This window comes from Syngnathus scovelli, chromosome 2 (assembly GCF_024217435.2).
Source record: "Syngnathus scovelli strain Florida chromosome 2, RoL_Ssco_1.2, whole genome shotgun sequence".
In the NCBI taxonomy this organism is placed as follows: Eukaryota; Metazoa; Chordata; class Actinopteri; order Syngnathiformes; family Syngnathidae; genus Syngnathus; species Syngnathus scovelli.
The window spans coordinates 8065801-8090504 of NC_090848.1; the positions used below are offsets into that span (position 1 = coordinate 8065801).

A 24704-nucleotide genomic window follows, 5' to 3' on the forward strand; every position below is an offset into this window, starting at 1 on the left:
AGAATAATCAATGTAATATTTATGGATAGGATAATCATTTCTAAAAATATTTGTGACAGCCTTAGTGGGAATATAATGTAGATTAACTGGTAAATTCACAAGGATATATGAACTTTTTTTTTTTGCAGACTATGACTAAAACATAATATTGGTCACAGGTAATAGAAAAGTGCCAACTAACAGGAAAATTCAACGTGTATCCATTACATCTGTTCATTAATCACACGAGGACAAAGCACTTGAGGAAACAGCAAGGCTTCATAAGTCATTACGGACAGCATTGGGTTACAACAAATAACACTTCAATAAAGGCTTCATAAAATACTTTGTGGATGTCTTAGCACATGCCACCAAAAGAATTTGTAGGTTGATTAGTTCACTACCACCAACACCGCATCCCTGTGCTGCTGGTCAGGCAGTGTTTTTATACTTTGTGGGTAGGATAAAAGTAGAACGCTGATTGTAGTCCTTGTAAGTATCTTTATTGAATGTATTGAAGAAGCTCATACTCTAATACCATCAGCTAAATAAATACATAGGTATCATTTTTTTTAATCCAAGCTCATGTCCTCATCGTCATCCTTTTTGTCTTTGGAGTCTCCGTCATGCTCGGACTTTGTTTCTGTCTCCATTGCTTTTGCAAATGCTTCCAGATCTGCAGACAAGGTAGAAGACCAACATTTTTTAAAAAATGCTGTTTAAATTGCTATAGTTCCTTTTGGTTGACACTGTCAAGGCCGTATTATTTTAAAGACAGGACAAAAAAAAGAAATCTTTCTTCAAGTTGCCTAACTACACTCTGTTAGTACTGCTGACGGAAGCGTGTTACTACAAATCCCTAGCAGTGATCAAGTGTGATGTGTGTGAAAGTCACTGACCTCCATTGTTGGCAGCATCCACAGCCTCTGTGGGTAACCCGAACTGGTTCATCAGTGGCCCCAATTGCCCTGATGCCAGAGCACTGCTAAACATGCTCATGGCCTGAAGGGAACAAATACATAGAGGACATGATCATTTAACTTGGTTTTCATTCTGATATTTCATATTTTTATTATTTTCTTAAAAGTATTTCTTTATTAATAAAGGAGGGGGGGGGGGGGGGGGGGCACTACATTCAGACTGAATGTGAAGGTCGACCCGGGCGTGGATGTGAATAGTAAATTAGCCAGCTAGTGCGCTTTAAATGTTTATTATGAATTATGAAAACTCTGCCGTTAGCCTCTCATTCATGACGCGGCAAGAAAATGAAAGAAGTTTTCCCCAGAGAGAACTTTTGCTCATCTTTAGGATGCCCCCCGACAATTATCGTATTTTCCACACCATAAGGCGCACTTAGAAGTCTTTTGTTTTATCAAAAACCGAAGGTGCGGCTTTTAATAAGGTACATCTTTTGTGTGGACCGAACTCCAAAAACTGTAAACGTTGTCGTGTGGCTGCCTCCACAGGACAAGGACGCAATATGTTGACCCAATGAACCAATCAGAGGACATTAAAATACGTAGACCGGGGCGGTACACCAATCACAGAATTGTACGTAATACGTAGAGTACGTACCTCCGCTACCATTGATAAATACCAGCAGTTTAGGCAAAGCAAACAGCATTAGGACCCTCTAAAACGGCATTTCCAAAGAGTCATGCTTATGAGGCACAATTCAAGGTTTCCGGAAAGCCAGAATCATTGCTGACGAGCGTAACGAACTGAAGCACCTTATGATGCGGAAAATACGGTACTATTTTGTACTAGAACTGCAATAACCAACTGGTCAATAGTTGGGCTGCACAGAAAATGTTTACGTTGACTTCCTCTTTAGGCCAAATTTGTCAGGGATGTATCTGGACTGTAAACATTTCAGTTTGGAAAGTCTCAACATAATGCCATAGTACGTGACAGTTTGCAAACAAGAACCTCAGAGTATTCCCAGTAAATATAGGTCTTTTTGGGACACTGAGTCGACCAACTGAAAAGTGATACACTGCCCTCTGCTGTCAGTTTTGTGCAAATAAATCTGGGAGTTTTTTGTTTTCAAGTTTTGTGACTGCACAAAATGAAAATGCTTTTTTTTTATTCTTGGGAAAAATTTCACATTATCAATTTGATTGCAAGTTGTTACACTGGATGCTTGCATTATCCCCAAATAAAAAAGATTAAAATTACTCAGGTGTAAGTTAAAAAGCCTATAAGAGGGTCTGAACTGCTTAAATATAAAGTGAACTTGCCTGCTGAAACTGCGGTGAGCTGAGCGTGTTGTGGAGCTCATCTGTACTCTGGAGCAGTGACTCCCCACTGGGGAGGAAAGGAAGAAGCCTCTGCTGCACCTCAGGGTTGGCCAGGATAGGAGCCATCACCTCTGGAGTCAGGGCAGTAGCTAGGTCCACTGTGGGAAACAAACTGGGCTTACAATCACATTGGCTTTTCTTTCCCAGTCTGACGGCCACCTGCATTTCTTCTACCTTCTATCTTAGATGAATGCTTGTATTATTGCCAATGTTTTATGAGATGTGTTTTGTTGTATTGTTACTTTACATATTCTGTATAGCGCTTTGTTATGGCGACAGCTGTTGTGAAAGCACGATCTAAATCACATTGTATTGTCTCTGCTTGTTTGCTAAGAAACTGCTCTTTTTGCTGAAACCAATCCATGTTCTACAGCAGATTACAAAAGAGAAGAAAATACTTGTAACAATATTATTTCAAGTGAAAGAAGAGAGTCTTCTTTCTTTTGGTAGGTTGTGCTTATATTGTCACAGAAGAAAAAAAATTGTCTCTCTAAAAACCTGTCAAAACAATGTAAAACAAGGGGACCTCTGCTCTGAAAAGGGATGCCAGTCAAAGAGTTAAACAACAATCAAACGTATGTAATTGTTGTCCCAACTGGGGCAATAAAGTTTATCTCTTATTTCATAAAAATGTTTTTGGTTTGATTAGTGGGGGTTGCAGCATACGCACACGCCCTTTGCCGTGATGCAATTCAGGTACTACGTTGACCTTCTTACCTCCTGTGCCACCGGCAGGCACATTCATGGTCGCCAGGATGCTCTGCAGGTCTCTCAGCTGGATGGGCTGCGTGGGGTTACTTGCTGCAGCCCCCGCTGCTGCAGCCAAGGACGACGCAGCAGGTGTGGGCGTGGGCGGGGTGCTCGCAGGCGGGGAGGCTGCAGTGGCGGCGGAAGGGTTAACAGGCACGGTAGATGTCTGAGAGGAGCTGAGGCGACTGGCGGCGGAGGTCGAGGTGGGCGTGACCACAGTAGATTGGCTGCCAGATGATGGGAGGACGAAAAGGTCTTTCAGCATCCTTTTATCCACATAATCCCATTCTAAAAAAATATTTGGATATGAAGTTTGGACACCTTGTGGAGGAGTTGCTGGCAGCTGGAACGCTACTGCTGCTGCTGCTACTGCTGCTGCCCAAGAGGTTGGCTAACCCTGGGCCGGCAAGTGCGCCAAGACCGCCTGCGATTGGGACCGACAGCGCTGTTTGTCAATCAACATCACAAAATACTCCCGGGATCACTCAAGCGCCATCATACGTACCGATGCCGCCGAGTCCGGCTGGTCCGATCAGTTGCATGAGCTGGTTGTGGCTCATATTACCCAGAAGGCTCTGCAGACCACCCTCGCCTTTACACAAGAGCAGAGAATGTCACAAATGTTTTTAAACTGCCAAAAGAGGACCAGACGATATTAAATGTATTTTTTTCCCCTTTTTTGCCATAACACCCAATGCTAACTTTATATGAGTATTGTTTAATTGGACATTGCGCAACAATAAACATGACGTTAACTTTGCGCATGTGCTAATGCATGTGTGTTACCTCCAAGAGCGGACAGATCATGTCCTCCACTGCTGCCGCTACCCAGTGCGCCAGGCATGGGCGGGTTGTTGAGATACTCGTTCACTTTGCGACAGTACTCCTCATCCTTGTCAGTCTTAGCCTCCTGAAATCCAAACAGACTTGTATGTAATGTGTTGGGGGGGGGGGGGGGGGGGGGGGGGGGTGTTTCAAACCACCAGGCAGTATACCTGCATCCAGAAGAAAAGTCTTTTGGAGCCAGCTTTGAACTTTAGCACATAGACACGTCCGGTGGTGCACTGGCTGACCCGTTTGAATTCGCAGTCATCGGGGAAGATGATCAGGTCCTGCATTTGAACACCAAAATGAAAATCTTTTGATGCATTAGCTACAACAGAAGACAGCTGTTCAAAAGCGGTGTTTGGTATACGCGAGTCTTTCCGTTGATCACTACAGTGGATGATCAGGTACCAGTAAAAGTAAATGTCTATCAAAAGACAAATCTTGAAAACATGTTCCCAAAGAGCACCCACGTACATCGTCCACATTGCCGGTGGTGCGATCCTTCCAGCAGAAATGGATGAGGGAGTCGTCCGTCTGCTGGATGTAGACTTGACCTTTGCGCTTGTCGGGTGTCACCGTGCTGCCCTTCATGGTCATCTTACCAGCTCGAAACTCCACCAGGTACTTGCTGGAGGAGCCACGAGTGCCAGACACCATGCTGGGGAACAAAGCTCCAGAAGCCATAATGATGATGGTGATGTTGAAGACAAGACGACGACGACTTCTGCGGGGTACAGAAGACGGAAAAACGCTCTTACGTGTTTACCAGAAATGACATTTAAAATAATTGATAATAAAAATGAATGTAATTTTCCCTTTCTTTACCACGGCCCGTTTGCTTTCCAATATTCTGGCTAATTGTCGTCTACTCTCACAGGATGACGCTGCATCTTTGAAGCCAGACGACTGTTCTCGGCTCAGTGTTTACAACGTAAAGTATCATATTCGTGTCACATTCTAAAAAGTGTAACAAACGACATTGTGGTGTTGTGGGAAAATGATAAAAGAATGTTAAAAAGTAAGAGATTTGCACTTACGGTTCTTGTGCGTTATCAAAATCGGAAGTGTGGCAGTTGTGAACAAGCTCGATTATGATTGGTTTTAGACGGTCACTTGCTTCAGTGTGAATGGTGGAGACGCCGGTTGAGTAAGAAAGATTGCGATTGGAGAATATGGTCACGTGCCTAACTGTGATTGGCTTTGCTCATCTCATTTCATGTTCGGCGGACAGTTTGGTGTTTTTCAGTGGTCGCCACAATCAATGCGCTTTAATCAAAATTATAATGGTTTTATTGTAAGGTATTCTACAAATACAATAATACACCACTGCGATAAACAAAGTGCAGATATATAATGTCTTATATATGCCAAGTGAAATTATGTGGACCTGAAAACATTAAGTGGTTCATAAAAGTATCTCATTTTCATCTAAGGATTTTCTATGGTACTAGAGTAATCAAATAATGTGACAGGACCAGTATGTTCTCATAGTCCATATTTTAATGTATACTAGGTTCGTTCGTGTGTGGATGTGTCTCATGTCACAGGGATGATCACTGAACAGACAATATCACGACTCAACTAGACCGACATCATAAACATAAAGCATAATGAATCCTGCACCTTCAATGCCTGCAAGGTTGAAGATGCTTGGAACTCAAGTATGCATTGTTCACCCAACCAACAGTATGTGCACAGGAAAGTGAGCCTACTGTGCAGTTTGATGCAATGTTAGTGCTCTGAATCTAAAATTAAAAAAAAAAAAAACAATAAGCAAGCCGTATCACATTCCATACACATTCACTCAGTTGGGCGCAAAGCTCAAGAGGAAATAAATGTTTACATTTTTCACATTTCAGAAGGGTTGACTGTATGGATCAGCTTGCATAGGTTCAGGCCCTGTTCTGACACAGGCCTTTGGTTGCTGGAAGAAAATGAGAAAGTCTTCACGCTCAAATCGGAATTAACAGTTCTTGTGTGTACATACGTTTAGAATATCGTCACAGCTTTCGGTTAAATGGAAAATGCTCAGAATCCTTTGCTTTGAACGTCAATCTGAATACATATACAGTATTTCCCCTCAGCGCAGAAGACATTTTATGGCTTTAACGTGTGTAAAAGAGCAGTTTTGAATGCCTGCCAAAAATTGTACCCATTAGCAACTACATCAGGGTCCAACAATAGCATTTTATTGTGCAAGTAAATTTGTTGGCGAGCAGCTTTTCTTTTTCTTTTTTTTTTTTTTTGCATGTTTGCTGCTAGTAGGAGAAAACACAATGCCTTCAGAGCGGATTAGTCGGCTTATATGCATTATAAAAAAAGCATTTAAATAAACCCTGATATTTGAACACAATTTGGCAGGGTTCTAAATTTCTGCCCACAAAAACACCAAAATGGGTTGAAATTCATTTTGATAGGTGCAGACAATAAAAAACTGACTAGCCAGTTTGGCCAGTGATACATGTAGCAATTCGCAATTTTGTTGGCATTTCCCCCTGATGAATGTTGTTGTGAACGTGCATCATTCTGGCATCTGTGAAGGGTTTTTGAAAGGCAGTTCATTTTTGTTCAAGAGGGTGCCAGGTTTTGTTAGACTTCTAGGAGAAAACCCAGCTAGACACACTGGAAATTAGCTTTTATATGTAGGGGGATAATGACCTTGCGCCGCCCAATACGCTCGCGTCAGAGTTTGTCAGGGTTCATTCAAGGTCCTATGATCGCAAAACGTTCGCCAACACTTTTAGGGATGTTTCTTTTGTCAAGGAAATTTTGAACATATTGGCCACTCAGTGGAAAAGGGGCTTAAAGCGAATTGCGAATATGTTTGAAGGCAGCAAATGTTGCGTTCTCATCAGGATTCAATCAAGGTCGCAAATATTCGCTTAAGTCTAAAAAGAGCTAAAGTTTTCTAAAAAATGGCTAGTGGAAATTATTTCTTTAGAAAGTAGCTTGTGGCTGGTGATCAAACTAAGGTAGTTTAGAATCCCGTCTATATGTAACATTGGAGGTTAGCACCTGAACTTAAACAGAGCCCAGACTGTGCTCTCATGAGTGATCTAAATCGTTTTCCAGCTTTGTAACATTGACCATATGTGTAGACTGTGAATATTAGTAAAGCACATCAAAGGTGAGGATCGGGCATATTAGGATCAACATCTAGAGTAAGTAAACGGAGTAGAACCTTTCCCATGGGCAGCATTTATCATTTGACATGATCAGTTCCAACGCTACCACAGACGTGTCCAATACGTCACACTATTCTTTAAAATACCGCGAGGAATCAAGAGCGAACCTCTTTTATTGTCAATAAATGTTGGGACAGTCGGTAAAGTTCCTGTCAAAGTATCCACCCTTGTACAGCCAATCCTCTGCGCCAGTGTGAGGGTTGGCTCCGAGCTGGAACCACCTGACGGGGCATGAGCAAAAAGTTTTGGAATTATTTTTGTTGAGGAGCTAGTGACACAATTTACTGCTATTTGGGGGGAGACATTTACAGGTAACGGCATGATGACAATGGAGGAAGCCTTGATAAAGCTGGCGCATTTATCAATAACGAAAGGTACATCTTGTCTTCTCCCCTTTCTTAAAATAAGCAAAGCCAGCGTTTCGAAGCATATGATTAAGAAAAACTGTTGTGCAGTGGCGGCCCTCCAAGTTTGTTCCCAAAATAGCAGGGACAAGTGCAAAACTAGCATATTTTAAATGAACGCCAAATAATTAATCGATTGTCAACAATCTGCACACGGTTTTATACCTGGTCGACCATTCCTCCTCATCCTTGGATCGCTCTCTGCGTGCGGTCCTCTGTTTCTCCTCGAGGCGCTCTTTCTCTGCACTTGCCATGTCTGTGCAAGTAGACCACATCAGGAGAGTAGAAGAAAAGTCGCAACCGTGCCAACGTTGTAGACCGTCGCTACCTATGTCTCCTCTTTCCATGGCTCGGATGTCGGGCCTCTGTCGGCAGTCGGTCGGCGCCAATAGTCGCTCCATGCCGGGCTCCAGCTCGTTCAGCGTCACAGCAAAGTTGGTAAAGTTGTACATCTGAACAGGATGATGAGGTTAGCACGAGCCACGAACTCTACATAGCGTAAGCATGTGCGTGACACCAACCTGTGCCGAGTGAGCAGGCCGTGGCGATATCCTCCAGAGTAAGGCACTTCCTGGTATCACAGTCACAGTCTCTTGAACTGCATTCTTATCTTCACTACTATGTTCCTACACAAACACACACACATCACTATCGTACGTGGGAGGACTGAACTTGATGCAAACAGGAGAGTCACAGACATCCACTTGCCACAAATTATACACATCTCTCAAGCAACAATGCATGTCATTGCAAGGCATTGTAGATTAGTGCTGGCAATGAGCACAATATACTTTGGACATAACAGCTGGAGCAGCACACTACAGAGACCAAATACAAATGTTTAACCTTACCTGCTACGCATGCCACTGCATGTTATTGTGAAAGAAAAGAAAAATGAACAAGTCATAGTAGAAAGACTGAAAAACATGTCAAAGAAGGGAACAGTTTTGGTAATGCCATCATTTGAAGGGCAAAGCGACAGCCATTGGCTCCCAAAGTTCTACACCACACGAGTGATACGGCCAGTCACTGTAGCTATAGTATAATAATACAAAAAGAGGAAGCTGGTGAGAAAAACAGGACAGGTGTGGTTATTTGCGATGCATACCGCTGGCACATTTTGACCTAAAAATGTATTTTTTCAACATTTATTTTGTTTTACTTTGATTTAACTGACAAGTTTGTTTCTGGTATGGCAATGAAACAGGTGTCAATGTGCAAGATTCTTGCTCAAGATGAAGGAGTTCAGTGAGGACCGCATTGTGTCTTCTCACAAGTCAGGATGGTCACAAGGCCTGGTGTAAATCTTTTCTAGTCCCAGTGACAGAGTAAAGTATTATTTAAAAATACAAGTCTGGAAAATCTCACAAGCAAATCCTGTGCTGGCCAGAAGGATGATGAGAGAGGTGGGGAAAAAAAAAATCGAAGGAGTGAATCTAGGACCAAGAAGGACTCAACTTGCACACCAAACCCACTTGGGCTTTGTATAGTAAATGCTCATCTGGACAGATGAAACAAAAACTGAATTGTTTGTGCTTGATGACCCTTCATTTCATGTAAAAAGGGGGAAGGAAGCCTTCAATTCTAGGAATACACCAGCCCTATTGTCAAACATGGTGATGGGAACCTAATAATTTGTAGATAATTTTTAGCAAATGGACCCAGGGTAATGCATCAAGAATATCAACAATGGGGTAACCCAACTTGAATCTGTGTCGGGAACTAAAGACCAGGGTTTTGGCAAAGAAGATCCTCAAATATTAGAGTTGGCGCTCATTGCGAAAGATGAATGTGCAAAAACATCATTAACTCACCTGCTTCAGCTTTTTTGAGTCTGCTCCCGCCTTTTTATCAGACTTCTTATATGCCTCATAAACCTTGGGCTCCACGCTGTACATACACTCGGTCCACTTGCCATAAATCACGCGGCGTTTCTTCTTCCTGGTTCAACAGCAGAGACGCAAACTTGTTTCCGTAAAAGATTTATGAATTTCTGATGATCACGTTGCACTGCTCTTACCTGCTGTCTTGTATATGTCCCTCCACTTTGTGCAGCTCTTTCCCAAACATTCCACCTGGTTTGAAGTTCAACACACACTTTTCTCCTGTGCTGAATTATCACCGTGAGCACAATGTCAGACGTCTGTCATTTAAAATGCTTCCACTCCGACAAGAAAAACATCTGTCACGGTACCTGTGGTTTACAATCTCCACTGTTCCGTACTGCTCGATCCAAATCTTTCCTATGATAACGTTATGCACGCAGCACATTGGATTGGTCCATGTGTATGCTTCTTTATGTCTGAAAGAAGATTACTTTGTTAGTTTGACTAACCAGTCTAAGACAAACACTATATGTAGTATTTTATAAAAATGTCCATCATGTTGTATAACCCTCTAATTTTCAGATTATTTTAATGTGTTGTGCTGATAAAAATCTTAATGGTGACAATCCTTACATCTAACATTCTGAAAGCAGTATGGTCAAATATTAACAAGGGCTCACTTCAATAACTCCAGCGTCATGGTGCCTTTTGGTACGGCCTCCACACTTTTGCCCCAGAACGTGAGTTTGGGGTAGACTGATCCATGGAATGCAAATTCTTGCTTCAGGGACTCTGCATGGAAGGCACTGACGGGAGGGTGGTGGCTCACCTGCTCTGAGATCAATCGGTAGCCATCTTCCTCTCTTTAAAAAAAAAGAAAGAAAAATGATTTCAAAAATCAAATTAACACAAATTTGTTTTTGGACTTCACCAACATTCTTCAATACCTTGTGAGTTCAAAAGTCTCCCCCAGTAACGGATTAAATGGCTTTCCAGTCCGTTCCCATTGAGATGCTACAGCTGAAACAGCAAAAGCAGCAACAACCTGTTAAGAAAAAAGCAAAGATCATTTTCAGTTCATTTTAAAGAGTAACTCACAGACATCCCTCACTATAGTGTGAAATTTACAGCCAGTGGCACAATGGACTTCCTAGGGCCTCTGTTTACATATTTGTGCCTAACACCAGAAATCCCAAGTGAAAGCAGCATGTTTTTTATTGCCTCACTCAGGCGATTTGTCAGTCTAAAAAAAGAGCAAATCAACAACAATAATAAAATGTCTGTCCATCAAGATTAATGTCACAACTATCCTCGGGCTTGCATTGTCACCAAACGCAGACGCCTCACCTCAACGACGCCTATCACAAAAAAGTCGTGGCACTCATATTTGAAGGCATATTAATAATTCAGGTGGGGTTTGTTTTGTTTGTTTTTTTCCTACCACTGTTGACATACTAAAAGTCCCAAGAGTCATTATTTGATCATACCTGCATGCGCTCTATGGAGTCAGGCAATGTGCAGGCTCTGTGGATAAGATGAGTATGTTCCATGTACTCCGAGAGTCTCTGGAGGAAGCTCAGTGGCTCATTAAACACAATTGGCATGGCTATTTTGGACAGCTCCTATAGCAACACAACATTGACATTACAGTGTTTTCAAATGATGCCTACATTATTGCGTGTACAATGAAAAAAAAAAAAAAAAAAAAAAACACAAACAAGAAAAGAGCAGTTGGATCCAGAGAAATTATACTTGAGTTATTTTGGGCCTTGTGATGATCCAAAAATGTAATAGCCAAACCAAATATAGCTAAGTGAGCAGAAAAAAGGACCAAGAGCATTTGCAACAACACAAACAAGAGGAAACAAATCAGATAAAGTTGCAGGGTCACTGGAGGACATAAAATTTAATTATGTATCAACGATGTGTTTGGACATGCTGGGTTGTGAGACAGCTTTTCGCAAAATGAATGAACTGCTTGTCAAACCGTGATACCCTAAACATACGTGTTCCATTCTACTGTGGGTCTTGTTGAAAATTCAAAACATGACGTTATGACTCACCATCCCGATGCATTTCTTCAGTATGCTTGTCACACTGAAATTGCTTCTGGTGATCATTTCAGCAGGCAGGGTTTTTCTGGCAAAAAGAACAACAGAAAAAAGGTTTTGCTTTGTTTTCTTTTAATTGGAAATTACATATATAACAAATGGCTCCATCACGTCTGCCAAATGACCTCTTACGCATTAGGAATATAAGGAAGTGCATGCGAGATTCCTCACCTACGCTGCCACACTCCATTGTACTCTGCAGCGGAGCCATCTGTGACCTGGTTGCTGCGATCGAACACCAGCGCGTCCTGGAAACTAACTTCCAAGGAATCATCCGACTCGAGACCTGAGTCAAAAGAATCCTTTTCATTTGAGCACATCAAGAAACATCGTATACACTCACAAGATTTGATTCAGGAAGATTGCACAAAAACAAATTAGCTGGCACGTTGGGAGAAATACACAGATACACGGATACAAGCGGCCGAAATGAGTTTTCTCCGCAGGATGTCCGGGCTCTCCCTTAGAGATAGGGTGAGAAGCTCGGTCATCCGGGAGAGACTCGGAGTAGAGTCGCTACTCCTCCACGTTGAGAGGAGCCAGATGAGGTGGCTCGGGCATCTTATCAGGATGCCTCCTGGACGCCTCCCTGGGGAGGTGTTCCGGGCATGTCCCACCGGTAGGAGACCCTGGGGACGACCCAGGACGCGCTGGAGAGACTATGTCTCTCAGCTGGCCTGGGAACGCCTTGGGATCCCCCGGGATGAGCTGGATGAAGTGGCTGGGGAGAGGGAAGTCTGGGAGTCCCTCCTAAAGCTGCTGCCCCCGCGACCCGACCCCGGATAAGCGGAAGAAGATGGATGGATGGATGGATGATGCCAGTGGAGGAGATGCCAGTATTAATACAGTATACAGTAATATATACATACATAATACAGTAATATTTTTTTATATCAGGGCTCTATTATTTTAGATTTGAAAATAATTTAAATTTCTTAAATTCCAGTGCTCATCCCTCAATTTAGTTTCTTTAAATGAAATACAGTAAAAGAATAGTTGCTTTTTTTTTTATTTGAAGGCATTGCTGAATATTATCTGGCCTTTCATCGTTTTAGAAAATATATTTAAAAAGCTCTTTTCAGTTTCACATGTAGAAAATTTAAAAGTCTCAAGTTCTTAAATGAGGATTCCCCTACAAATATTCTGATTGCCTTCTTTTGAACTGTAATTATTTTGTGCAAACTGACATGAAATGTGCCACCTCAAATGTACGAAGATTACAACGTGCAGAATGCAGACGTCCCGACACTTGACAGCTGTCCGTTCAGCCTGCCTCACCTGTCTCGGCGTCGTAAAACTCCTCCTCGCTGTTCATCGTGAGTCGTGTGGCTCAGTCAGTCAAGAGTCATGTTGAAAGCAGCGAGCGAGCGAGCCCCCAAGTCTGGATCCCCTCCAACCATCGCAAGGAGCCAAAACACGGCACTGTAAACACACGCAAGGATGAGGACACTTTTGTTACCGACTGCTTGCTGGCGACAGCTGGCTGCCACTTGCATGTTGCGCGGACTAGCTAGCGAACATTACTTAGCGAAGCTAGCTGGTGAGTTAAAACGTACTCGGAGACATGAACTAACGTTAGCAGCGCACTACCAAACAGGTAAAGGGCAATCGAGATGTTGACATCTGATTGTAAAACGAGTTTACTGAAATGTACCTGTGAAGCCAATCAGTGTGCCCCGAACGTAAACAATCGAGGACAGTTCAATACAGCGTTTGCTGACAGGAGGAAGTGGGTGGCAAGGGCACCATGATTGACGTGTGCAATGGCCAATCACAGCGCAGTGTGCAGATTGAGCGCTCGTAAACGTGAGTTATTTTTGTACAGGTAGACGTACATCCCAATAAATTTGGTGACATCAATTATTTGATTCGAAAGTCAAAATGTATTTATTACATTCTCTACACAGTGTCGAAATTCCATGATATCATTAATAATTACAGTTAAGAAAAACCCTAAATATATTGATAATAGATGGAGCAATTATCTACAAATTGACCTCCGTTTTATATTTTTATTCAATCACTCTGTGTAGTATTTGAGTTGCACCAGAATATGAAACTATATGAAACTATTTGTACTTGGGTAATTGCAGCGCCATCAAGTTTGTAGTCGAAGTCAGTGTAAGACATAACCGGAAACAAAACGATAAAACAAATGACTCTACTTGCCAGGGGGCTAAACACACATTGGTATGGGGGCAAAGGTCAGTCGTCAATCGATACAAAAATTATATCATACATTATGTTAAAAGCTGTAATTATGTTTCACAAATCTCCCTAGTCTTCGCTAAATTTCGTTGGGGTTTTATTTTGAAGCAATAACCGGAAACGAATCTGACTAATACTGTTCATGTACAACGGCATGTCTTATGGGTTCCAATTTTGGGTGTTAAAAATCCAGTGCTATCTGTTTGCAGAACAGTAGTAAAGGATTTTGGCCAACTGATGTTTAGAAACAAGTCATGGTCAGCCTGGAGTGAAGAAGCCAAATTGTTTGCTCTTGTTGATATAAAACAAAACAAAAAAGGAAAACGGTCGCACAATGAGCAGAGAAGGAGACAGATGCGTAAAGAGTGCGCCCCGGAGCCAGAAGCCACCCATGGTGTCCCAACAGGGAACTGTTCAGAGAAGGAAAAAGGATTCTACATCTAAAGAGAGCCAAAACGGCAGCCAGACAAGAGGAACATCGGCAGGTCATCGTGGCTCCGGGAAAGAGGCGAAATCAACGGGGAAACGCACGATGAGCGCCGTGACAGAATGCCAGAGGCGACCCGATGCCCAGAGGAAACTCTCCGACGCCAGCAACACGTCCGAGGACCTGAGCAAAGACTCCGGCTGCTTTTCAGGGAAACCCTCCTCTGACAGCAGCTCAGAAATATCCGATTGTACGTGGGAGGGCAACAAGCGCGACTCTCCCATTAGCGACAATGAATTAAGATGGACAGACGGGAGAGCTTACAAGGGACCCGTCGGTGGAGGCAAGGACGACGGCAAGGAGCGCGTGAAAGCAGCGCACACCGCTTGCTCTTCCCCCCTGGATGCTGTTGAACGAGCCCTCACTTTGGTCAACTCCTCGGGGACATTTATGGATCTCATGATGGCAGAGACTACTGATGACCTGGTCAGGGAGGTTGAAGATTTGAGGTCGGAGAATGAGTATTTGAGGGTAAGGCTTTTCAGTTGCGCTTAATTGAATGACAGCCAATTGACTTGAATCAACTTCAATATTTTCAAGGGCTGCAAGTTACTTGTTGATATTTTTTATTATTGATTGATGAGTCGAATAATGCCACTTTTTTTTTTTAAATGTCTGTCTTTATTCAAAAACATCCCAGGATGAGGTAGAGGAGCTGCGCTGTGAGATGTTGGAGATGCGTGACATGTTCCAGGAGGAGGAGATGCGTCAGCTGCAGGATCTACGGCAGCAGCTAGAGCAGGCCAACAAGACCTGCCGCATCCTTCAGTATCGTCTCCGCAAGGCCGAGCGACGTAGCATCAGAGTGGCCCAGACCGGGCAGGTGGACGGGGAGCTGGTCAGGACGCTTGAGCATGATATTAAGGTTATTTTTGTGTGTGTGCTGGGGGGGAATCACTCAACAAGCAGTGGTGCCCCGGGGCACCTGAGACCCCGATCTACCTGCGCTTAATTTTTTCCTTATACTGTATCTATTTGATGGAGCACCAAATCTTTCTTCATTGGTTTTGCACACAGGTAGCAAAGAGTGTGTCTCTGCGACTGTACAATGAGCTGGAAGTGGTGCAGAAGAAGAACAGCCAGTTGGACTGGGAGAATGAGATGCTTCGCGAGAAGACGCAAGAGCTGGAGGTGGCCAAGCACGTCTTGCAGGCTGAGTTGGAGAAAGCCCGAGAGGTGAGAGCTTTATGCCTCTCTCACAACAAAACCAATGCGTTGGATGGACGTGTGCAGTCCAAGTCCAAAAGTGTCACCACCACAAACCCATGGTGACCCCTCACAGCTGCACCCATCCCAGCCGGCTGCACCCCTCCCCATTCAAAACACATGAAACGACACCCTGATATGAGCTCAAGGGCCGGGCCGGCAGCTGCCTGGGTGCAGCCTCCCGGTATGCCGGAGTCTGACCTCCCTGGGCAGCTGACATCCTCAAACCAGAAGACAGAGAAAAATGAGCAGAGGGTGCGAGCAAGTGAGAGATTACTAAAATAGACCCAAGCCTTTCTGCTTCTATTAAGCCTGGCTAAATCGGGATCAGCATGTATTATGGCATCCAGCAAGGCGGGAGTTGGCATGCCGTGCCGACACAGTGACCTAAAGCCATCAAAGAATGTTCCAAAACTGATGGGGTACACCCTTAAAGTGTCACACTTTTCACTCTGACGTTATCCTTGAGACTAGCAGACATGATTCACATGTGGCACATGTCTTCTTTAATCCAGGATTCTGTACTTTAGCCTCAGCTCAGTCTGGGGCAGCTGCTTACAGGGAGAATCCACTTAGATTAGCTCACCCAGAAACCTAAAACACGGTTTTGAGCATTGGCAACCCTCGCATTTCACCTGGGTTGATGGTGTGTGACCATTTTTGTCACATCATAATGAGCATCAAAATGAAAAGAAGAAACAAATGTGTTAAAAATTCTTTTTTTTTTTTTTTTTTTTGTAAATTGAAATATACTCCAACATTCATATCGTCAGTTTACTGTAGATACAAAAGTAGCGCAGGCATAATGAGACAATTCAGCTGTTGTCTGATAATAAACATTTATATCTATTTTTATGCAAACGCCGTTAATAGAATACAGTTATTGATGATTCGTTCATTTCTCGTGTTTAATTTTTTATGGCTGATTTCCGATCTTGGGGCAGAGAAATAACTCGCAAATAATTTAACGTGCGCAGTTGCTCTTTCGCCATGTAATAGATAGGACCAGGGTGGGGAGTTTCATTCCAGCAACCGGAGCTGGCTAACTTGTCAATCCACGACAGTTGGATGTGACGTAAACTGTCATTGATAAGTCAAACTTTGGTAGTTGAGACCTCTGGAGAATGGACAAGACATTAAGTTTATGGGTATGACAGGAATTAGGCCACTGAGAAGGATTTGCATCACCTGGAATGCAGAATTAAAAGTGTGAATTAATACCTTATTTTCATGTTATCAATCAAATAATCACATTAAAAACACAGCCCTGTCTTGTTTTATATCTTAGAGCTTTTTAAAGAAGCGAAGTGCCAGATCGACAGCCAGTAAAACTGAGCGGAGACTGTCTCAACAGCTTGAGGTTGGTTTTTGTTATTGTCATGTTTCAATACATACAGGAAATACAATTACGATTTAGGCCACATCTCAATGTCTTTTTATGTTATTTTATCCTCTTCCTCACATCTACAGTATATTATTATTTTAAAAATGTTGCCCACTTATGGTATGTACTGACTCACGGTAGATTTCGCTAACCCTCCATCATGGTCTTTGCCTTTACAGCAGGATGACAGCGATCTCAAGTGCCAACTCCACTTTGCCAAAGAAGAGTTGGCTCTCATGTGCAAGAAGCTCACCAAGATGGTGTCCGACAGTGAAGTCATGCACGAGCAGCTGGCCGGGTACCATTCGGCTTACGGCGACCTCGACGCCTCCCAATTACCTGATAGTAAACAAAAGTCCGCCTTCGCCAGAGAGGCGGAGGTCAAAGTTCACTTGAAACTAGTGGAAGAGGAGGCCATGCTCCTGAGCCGCCGCATCGTGGAGCTGGAGGTGGAGAATCGCGGGCTGCGAACAGAAATGAACGACTTGAAAGAGAGAGATGGCGGACGGGGAGACGAGGAGGAGGAGGAGAATCGGAACGTTCTGGACGAGCGCTTGTCGCCTTCCACTGTGAGGAAGAACAGAAAGGAAAGAGGTTTCAAAATGTCAAGCGCCTCGCATGACGAAAAGGCGGCAGTGGATACCGAAGGGCAGCCTCCTTCTTGTCACGTCACAAGAGAAGGTCCCGTAGGGGGTGAGTGGGACCCATCAGAGAGCCTTGGCAAGAGCTCACCTGACAGCAGCCCGAAACAAATAACGGATTATGCAAGTCTCGCCGCCCTCCGAGATCATTCTTGCATTTTGAGTTCCACCATCCAGCTTGTAAAAACTCCACCCAAAAATGGCCATTCCAGTGGTGTGCTCACCTCACCAACAGATGGTATAACAAAGTCATTCTTCTTGCCAGGGCCTTTGAACGAGACACTGGAGCTTCTACAGGCCATGCTGCAGGCTTTTATCATGAGGATGGAGGTCCTTCTCAGTGGCAACAATTCCCCTCACCAGGAAGGTCATGTGTTTTCCTCTTTCAGTGGAGAATATGTCGATCAGGATACTATCAGTCAAGGTTTCATAGAATCGGCAAAAAAGCAGGAATGCATTCAAGCTCTCGACGTCGATGTGGATGAGAGAACAAAACAAACAACACAAGGGCTTTTGTCCAAATGGGACCTGAGAGTGCAGCTGTCCATGCAAATTCTGTGGATCCTTCATTTGTGGTGTCAAGAATCTGTACAGGACGCGAAAGAGGTTGGTTCTTTGCATGCTTTTTCAATATGGCGTTTGCCATCAAAATATTCAAACCTTTTGATTACCCGCCGTTGACATGAATCTACCAAGTCCATCCATCAATCCATTCTCGGAATCGAATATCCTCACCAAGGTTGTGAGCATGTTGACATTGGGCGAGAGCTGGTGTACACCCAAATATTTTCACCTAGCATCATGTCCCCCTTTAATTAAATATTCTATTGAATTCTTATTCCACAAACACAATATTAATTAGAGCATTATGTTTTGATTAGTGCTAGCACATACCTTGTAGTCTTGCTTTAAAAAAAATTGGTTTTAATCCCTTTTTAAACATGTCCAGCATAAGCTAAAGCTCTGCTACATTTGATTCAGGCCAAGGACAAATACATGACCATGTTGCGAGGTTTGCTGCAAAGCATGGATGGCGAAATCCAGGAGGAAACACCCGACAGCCAAGCAAGTGAGGTGAGAACGTGTCCTCCGTTTATGGGATGCAGCGGGAAGCCCTGCTGATGATCCATGGCTCTGGCTGCATGCCCCCTTGACAGACAGTACAGCAGGAACCATTAGCAAACTGGTGCCAGAGTATTGGGGCTAAGCTGTTGTGGCTGCAGCCATAGAGGCCAGCAGAGTTCGAACACAATTTGCTCTGTGGAAAAACACTCCTGAGGTTGTAACCTATATTTTGACATATCCTGTCATTGTGTTTGTGCACTTGTAATCCAAACCTTGGAGTTTCAACAGTATGCAGCATGCACAAAAAACACTCAAATCTCCCCTTCTTGGTCCCAATAAAGCTGATCTTTCATCAAGTTTAAAAAAAAAAAAAAAAGAGCATTAAGGGGCTTTTGGGTAACATAAAATAGATTAATGGCATTCACATTGATTTTATTATTTGAGATAAAAGCATAGTTATAGAGCAAATTAAGGTCATATCGCAAGGCCCCATGGTTGTTAGAATAAAGAAAAATGAGCAAAGAAGAGACCTCATTGTTCTGTCAATCAAGGCATTGATACAAATGCTTAATTTTGCCATTTTTGCACGTATTGCATACTATGACCCCTTTTGGTGTCCTCTCCTGCTTGAATGCTACATGCAATGAAAAATGACAACAAAATGATTTGTAATCTGACAGTATGTGGCAAGACTGTCATCTGTGGAAATCAAATTGTCTTAGATAAAAACATTGTGTCAATGTTCAATAATGCGGATGTATTTTTCTCTTCAACGTCAGTGTGCTGTCAGTGGTGTCGTCGCTGATGAGGGACGTGCTGACGCTGACAGGTTGGTGGGGTTTGATTTGTACATTTATATCAGGGGCGTCCAAACCTTTTTTTCCTCTGCGTGTGGCGAACAGAAAAAGGGCCATTTGGCATTTGCGTTTTCAATTACTGTTAATAAAACAAAACCAGCACATCAGTGTTAGTTAAGATATACAAAGGAATTGTAATATTGATTTTTGTTTTTACTACAGCATCACTTTCTGTGAAACTCAGTGTGAAGAGAAAATAAAAATGTTTTATAAATTTGACACACCACAGAGAAGACACATTATGAACCTGGAAAAAAATCCTCGACACATAAAGCCACATAATAAGAGACATTTACGACAAAGTATGCTGCGTGCATATCGATAACAGCAGATGTAAATAAAGCCGCTTAAGTTCTTCCATTTAAGCGGAAGGGTGACTCAGAATGCCAGAACAAGGCTGCGCCCCGTTTTATCCACGGCCCAAAAACAGTTTAACAGTTCTTCATATCTGCCACAAAAAAAAACAGACAGACGGCAGTAGTTTGAAGACACTTGTTGTGCCGACTGTATTTGCAGAATACGCAGCTCCATAAGGCAGAAACTTCAGCACCAACTTTCTCCACACGCCTACAAGAGGAAGAACTGGTGTTATCTGAGCCAGCAGGCTGCCCTACTGGACCAGGAGCCACTGATTAAGACATGGGACCATCAAATCATGCCATTTAGCTTCCCCGAACTTGACTTTGAGCAGATGTTCATGGAGAGAAGCCACACCGCTCCAGAGAAGTCAACTCTGCGCATTTACTACAGCCCCCCATCCAAGCGCAGAGTCCGACTGGCTCAGCTGAAGCAAAGTCCCGAAAGTGACAGAGAATCTGTGGACACGCAGTCTCCGTGGTGGACGCCGCCGACCTCCTTTTCAATGCTCTGCGTCGGCTCTTCGGCCAACCTGAGCGATGATATGAAGGAGATGGCCGCCGGCTGGAGGCAGGCGGGTCACGGTGGCTCGCAGGCGAACAGAAGAAGATTAGCAGGCTGCGGAGTAGATGTGGCCTGCTCTGGTACGCAGACTCATATCAGACCACTGATGGTGAGTGTTGGTGTGCAGACAGAAGGCCCTCAAGGCCTCGTGGCAGTGAAGAACAGCCCCTCTCGGGCAGTCAACTCCTGTCTGGTCTCTTCCCGCTCTCGCTGCATCTCCACCTCACTAGACAGACTAACAACTAGAACAGAGAGGTCCAGACTCACAGCCTCCTCCCCGAAACTTTATAGAAGTCAATCTGCATCTGCTGCATCATCTAATTTGAGCTCCTCATCTACAGCCAACACTCGCGATCGAACGATGTGGACTCACCAAAGCCCCTCTCGCCAAATGACTCACAGATCTGCTGCAAGACATAATCTCAGCCCTCATCGAGAGCCTCCGGGTCCGAATCTCAAGCCCCCAAACAAATCTGCAGGTGGTTTGGTCACTGAGTTTCTACGCCGAGTGAGCGGTCGGGCAGAAAGACCGGGATCGGCCCAGAAGCCGAAAAGCGGTCTGGAGCACCTTCCCGTGAGGACTCCTGCGGCCTCGTTGCCGAGGAACGACAGCGTGACCGGGATCGTCAACCACAGGTTCATGAGGCAGAGAGAGGAGGTCAGCCGAGCCGAAAGGGAGGAGAAACGGAAGAACGGGAGTAATGGTGCGACATACAGCCTGAGAACTCCCATGGCGGAGGTGAGTTGAGCACAATAGTCTCAAAAATGATTGCATTCCTTCAATGCTTTCCTTCGTGTCTCGAACCAGGATGGAAATTACGACTGCAGCTCCGGCGGCACCCTGACCTTCTGCTTTGCTCGTTCGTTTCGATCCAACCAGAAGGAAACGTCCAGCCGGAGCAAAGTCACAAGATGCCAAACTACGGAGCCCAATTGTAAGTGAATGGACGATCAGCTGCTGCTGGTCTCACCGCACAACTAAGAGGACAGAATAGTGAAGTGGTGGAATTGATGTGAGTGTGTATAGGTGGATTTGGTTTGTGGTGCAAGTCTTTCTACTGTGTCCTTTGATTCACAATGGTCCTCATTCACGACTAAATGCGTAAAGCCAATGAGGTCCAAAATGGAGATGGCTACCATCAGACACCATTTCGCTTCCATCAAACATCGCGAAAACTAAATACAAATGAGGACAATATCAGTGAGCGAGACAAATTACAGTACTGTCTTCTTAAATGAGCAGAAAGAAAGCTCATCCTACTTTCTGAGAGCTTTGTTTCTTTTTTCTGTAGCAAGGAGTGTACATGAATCATTTACAAATATATTTGTTTTTCTCGCAATGCAGCCACCACACTTGCAATGATTTCTTACTTTTTTTTTTCTACCTCTGGCAGTTTTCTGCTGAACTCATTCAAGCACACTATTAAATACCAATTCAAATGAGTCAATCACTTTTGAAAACTTATATTTGGATTCACAAAAACTGTAATGTACATACACACTGTGATTTTTGTTATGTTTTTTTTTGTAGAGATGAAACAACTTGTTCTATTTAATAAACACAAGAGCAAATGTGTCTGTGCTTCACAATCATCAGCTCACTGGAATCTCCAATTTGTTGTGTCATGTTAAAAAAAGAAAAAGTAAATGCTAAGTAGTTAATGAGATATGACCTGCTTAACACTAAATCGCTTTAACCTCTTATGGCTGCCTGACAACTTCATCTGTTGCATAAACATGCAGCACAAGGTTTTTTAATGATCAAATTTACTGAAATACCTGAAAATAATTGAGTCCATAAGATCCTATATACAATGCAATAACAGTACACTGGGAACATATTTAATTTCACTGAATTGTTTGAAAAATTATAATGAGTGAGAAACAGACAGGACTCAGGGGTTGATCTCAAATGACGTCACGTTTGCTCGTAAATATTCAGCAGATGCCTCCGTCTCACCTTTTTCGCTGTTCTAAAAATAGTAACTTTGGGGTAATTGTGACAAGCCCTAATAGACCACGCTGCTTTTGTTCAAATAACCTTTTCAACGATAAACGAAGGACGTTCGTTGGGTAAGGCCTCAACTTTGTCCTCCGGCCACATTTGCCCGTCTTCAGCCAAATTGTAAGCGACTTCAGGAGTTTAAAATGGTTAGCTTCGGAAAAGTAGCTCCGTCGTGTGCCGCAGTCGTCGTAAACTGGTGAAACTTTGCTCTTAATTGCGTGAATAACGAAATAAAGTAAATGATGATCTTAAAAGTAGTAAGATGCATTTAACACTTTATTTGAAGTAGTTGATTTCATTAGTAACGATTTTGTTGTACTACCTCGGTTGTTCAAATACTTGACATACACGAGGTTTTACAATTCCAAGGCCATCTGGAAAAAAATGACAACCATCAAGTTTGGGAGCAGCATCAACTCATCTCTGCTTGCCCGCTCTGCAATCAAAACTTTGGACATAGACAATGGTAAATAACACAACTCACCATTCACAGCGAACGGTGACTATTTGTTGTCATTTGTTGTCTTGTTTTAAAGATGAGAAAAGCGACATTAATCCTGATAAACTTTGCCAGTGCCCATTTGATAAAAGTCACCAGATCCGAGCTTGTCGGCTCTCCTATCACCTTTTGAAATGCAAAAAGGTGAGTGTTGCTTAATTTTTATTTTTAATACCGAAGCTCAACTAATTTTCATCGATAAATCAACAATCTGAAAAGTTGGCCGCGTCACTCGATCTGTGGTGAGCCTAAGAAAATAACTTTACAATTGAAAGGAGCTTTGTAAATCCAGTTTCAACAAACTAGAATATTTTACCCCATCAACCTGAATGCATCGATAAGTACAAGTCATCTTTTACTGATGCAGAACCATCCGCAACTGGCCAAGACGCTTAAAACCTGCCCCTTCAACGCCTGCCACCTGGTCCCGAGAGATGAACTGGCCAGCCACACTGAAACCTGTCCCAACAGGGTTTCAGTGGGTGTAAAGGATGGTAAGATGACAAGTGTGTCTTTTGATCTGTGGCTTGAGTGATGTCCTTTCTGCTTGTAGCTGGATCTGAAGAGAAATTGAAGGTTCCCATCAGGTCCCAGTTCACCACTGCTACGACTGAAGACTGGGAAGCGGGTGAGATTGAAACCAGTTCCAATAACCTTTGTAAACTAGTTGTACTGTGACTGGTATACAGAGAGCTCCGAGTGGTGCCTCGAGGTAAGAGTGACCAGACTTGGAATTATTTTTCCATGATTTCTTTTATATCAAACAAATGGTTTTAGGTTATTCACCTGACATGTTTCGGCGGTTTCTTCCGCCTTCATCAGAGTGTCACAGATGTGATGGTGACGCGTCTTTATCAGCTGATCGACGAAGGCGCGGCTCACCTGTCAGATTTGACAGGTGAGCCACGCCCTCCGCTGTCCATTCACCTCTCCAGAATGCTGTTCCAGGTTTGAGAGAGCATATAGGCTCCCTCATCCCTGTTGATGGTTCTCGGGCCCCGCTTGCGGATCTCGATAGCCTCCCTGATCCAACGCTGATGTTTATTTTCTTCAGTGCGGATGAAACCGCCGAAACATGTCAGGTGAATAACCTAAAACCATTTGTTTGATATAAAAGAAACCTGTGAAGTGATTAAATAAGGAAAAACAAAATGAACTTAGTACAATTATTTTTCCATGTAACTGGTTTTTACAACAAGGATAAATGCCCGTCTTTGCTTTTCTGCATATGCTCTGCTACTCAACTCAGACTTTCACTTTATCCTGTTTGTTATGCAGAGGTGGATGAAACACCCATTCCATTTGTTTGGGGTGTGACTCCAGTGGCCAGTGCCCTCAAGGAGTAAGTCATTTGCATGACTGGTTATGGGAAAATCGTGCTTTCTATTTGTCAGTCATTTGTCTCTCTCCAACAGATCCCAAGCCTTCAATGCTATTGGAGCCCAGTTCCGTGGACCCAATTCCCTTCCGTGGTAGTTTGAAATGTTTTATCGGTTTCTGCTGAGACCAGTTGGTGGACTTTTCACCTTGAAGTGTTTGCTTTTAAAGTTTTGGTTTTTTGTTCTCATGCATAAGTGCTGTGCCTTTTTTTTTTCCAAGTTCGTTTTCCACAAAATAAATATCTTGCATGGCATTTGTTGCTCAATGCTCAATGACTACATGAGATGTTTATGTACAGATGCTAATTGCTGCCTTAACAGGAGGGCCAAAACCAAGAAATACTGTAAGGCAAGGCAAGTTTATTTGTATAGCACATTTCAACAACAAGGTAGTTCAAAGTGCTTCAAACAAAACAATATAGGCATCAAATAAAAAGAAAACATCAAACCCATCAGGGCACAGTTAAAAGCATTAAAGACAATTGATTAAAACTCAAAGCAGTAAAAATCAAAACAGGAACAGAGTTACAGTGCAGTGTAAAATAAAATCAGCAATAGGAAGCAGCAAACAGAAAAGTCTTCAGCTCTGACTTAAAAACATTGAGGCTTGCAGCAGACCTGCATGTCTCTGGGAGTTTGTTCCAGATATTTGGATCATACTCGAAGCTC

The 24704-nt window shown here is 43.3% G+C and overlaps 3 protein-coding genes across 10 annotated transcripts; 2 read left to right on the forward strand and 1 right to left on the reverse strand.

The window, feature by feature from the left end:
• Nucleotides 1-460: 460 nt before the first annotated feature.
• On the reverse strand, nucleotides 461-12805 carry LOC125988334 (proteasomal ubiquitin receptor ADRM1). Of its 5 annotated transcripts, none has more exons than XM_049753371.2 (21): nucleotides 12662-12805; nucleotides 11555-11669; nucleotides 11336-11411; nucleotides 10760-10894; nucleotides 10220-10317; nucleotides 9953-10135; nucleotides 9641-9748; nucleotides 9467-9556; nucleotides 9264-9387; nucleotides 7968-8072; nucleotides 7775-7898; nucleotides 7612-7702; nucleotides 4332-4578; nucleotides 4025-4141; nucleotides 3816-3939; nucleotides 3535-3621; nucleotides 3351-3453; nucleotides 2997-3256; nucleotides 2220-2377; nucleotides 879-981; nucleotides 461-655 (listed from the first exon to the last, which is right to left on the reverse strand). In XM_049753371.2, exons 1-21 carry the CDS (start codon nucleotides 12696-12698, stop codon nucleotides 552-554), a joined length of 2589 nt encoding a protein of 862 aa, XP_049609328.1. In that variant the 5' UTR covers nucleotides 12699-12805; the 3' UTR covers nucleotides 461-551. The 5 variants fall into 5 exon arrangements, with proteins under 5 accessions (XP_049609328.1, XP_049609327.1, XP_049609331.1 ...); XM_049753370.2 differs by having other exon boundaries at nucleotides 9261-9387; XM_049753372.2 differs by lacking the exons at nucleotides 461-655; nucleotides 879-981; nucleotides 2220-2377; ... (4 more) ...; nucleotides 4025-4141; nucleotides 4332-4578 and adding an exon at nucleotides 5340-7263 and having other exon boundaries at nucleotides 9261-9387.
• si:ch211-197l9.2 (uncharacterized) lies at nucleotides 12803-21728 on the forward strand. Its single transcript, XM_049753368.2, has 9 exons — nucleotides 12803-14549; nucleotides 14719-14943; nucleotides 15096-15254; nucleotides 16573-16644; nucleotides 16848-17915; nucleotides 18291-18383; nucleotides 19154-19203; nucleotides 19748-20891; nucleotides 20961-21728. Exons 1-9 carry the CDS (start codon nucleotides 13926-13928, stop codon nucleotides 21093-21095), a joined length of 3570 nt encoding a protein of 1189 aa, XP_049609325.1. The 5' UTR covers nucleotides 12803-13925; the 3' UTR covers nucleotides 21096-21728.
• Nucleotides 21729-22065: 337 nt separating this feature from the next.
• On the forward strand, nucleotides 22066-24289 carry zgc:56699 (uncharacterized protein LOC405758 homolog). Of its 4 annotated transcripts, none has more exons than XM_049753482.2 (7): nucleotides 22066-22277; nucleotides 22527-22623; nucleotides 22694-22800; nucleotides 23024-23150; nucleotides 23210-23284; nucleotides 23935-23998; nucleotides 24072-24289. In XM_049753482.2, exons 2-7 carry the CDS (start codon nucleotides 22542-22544, stop codon nucleotides 24130-24132), a joined length of 516 nt encoding a protein of 171 aa, XP_049609439.1. In that variant the 5' UTR covers nucleotides 22066-22277; nucleotides 22527-22541; the 3' UTR covers nucleotides 24133-24289. The 4 variants fall into 4 exon arrangements, with proteins under 4 accessions (XP_049609439.1, XP_049609437.2, XP_049609438.1 ...); XM_049753480.2 differs by having other exon boundaries at nucleotides 22066-22225; nucleotides 22511-22623; XM_049753481.2 differs by having other exon boundaries at nucleotides 22068-22225.
• The last annotated feature ends 415 nt before the right edge of the window (nucleotides 24290-24704 follow it).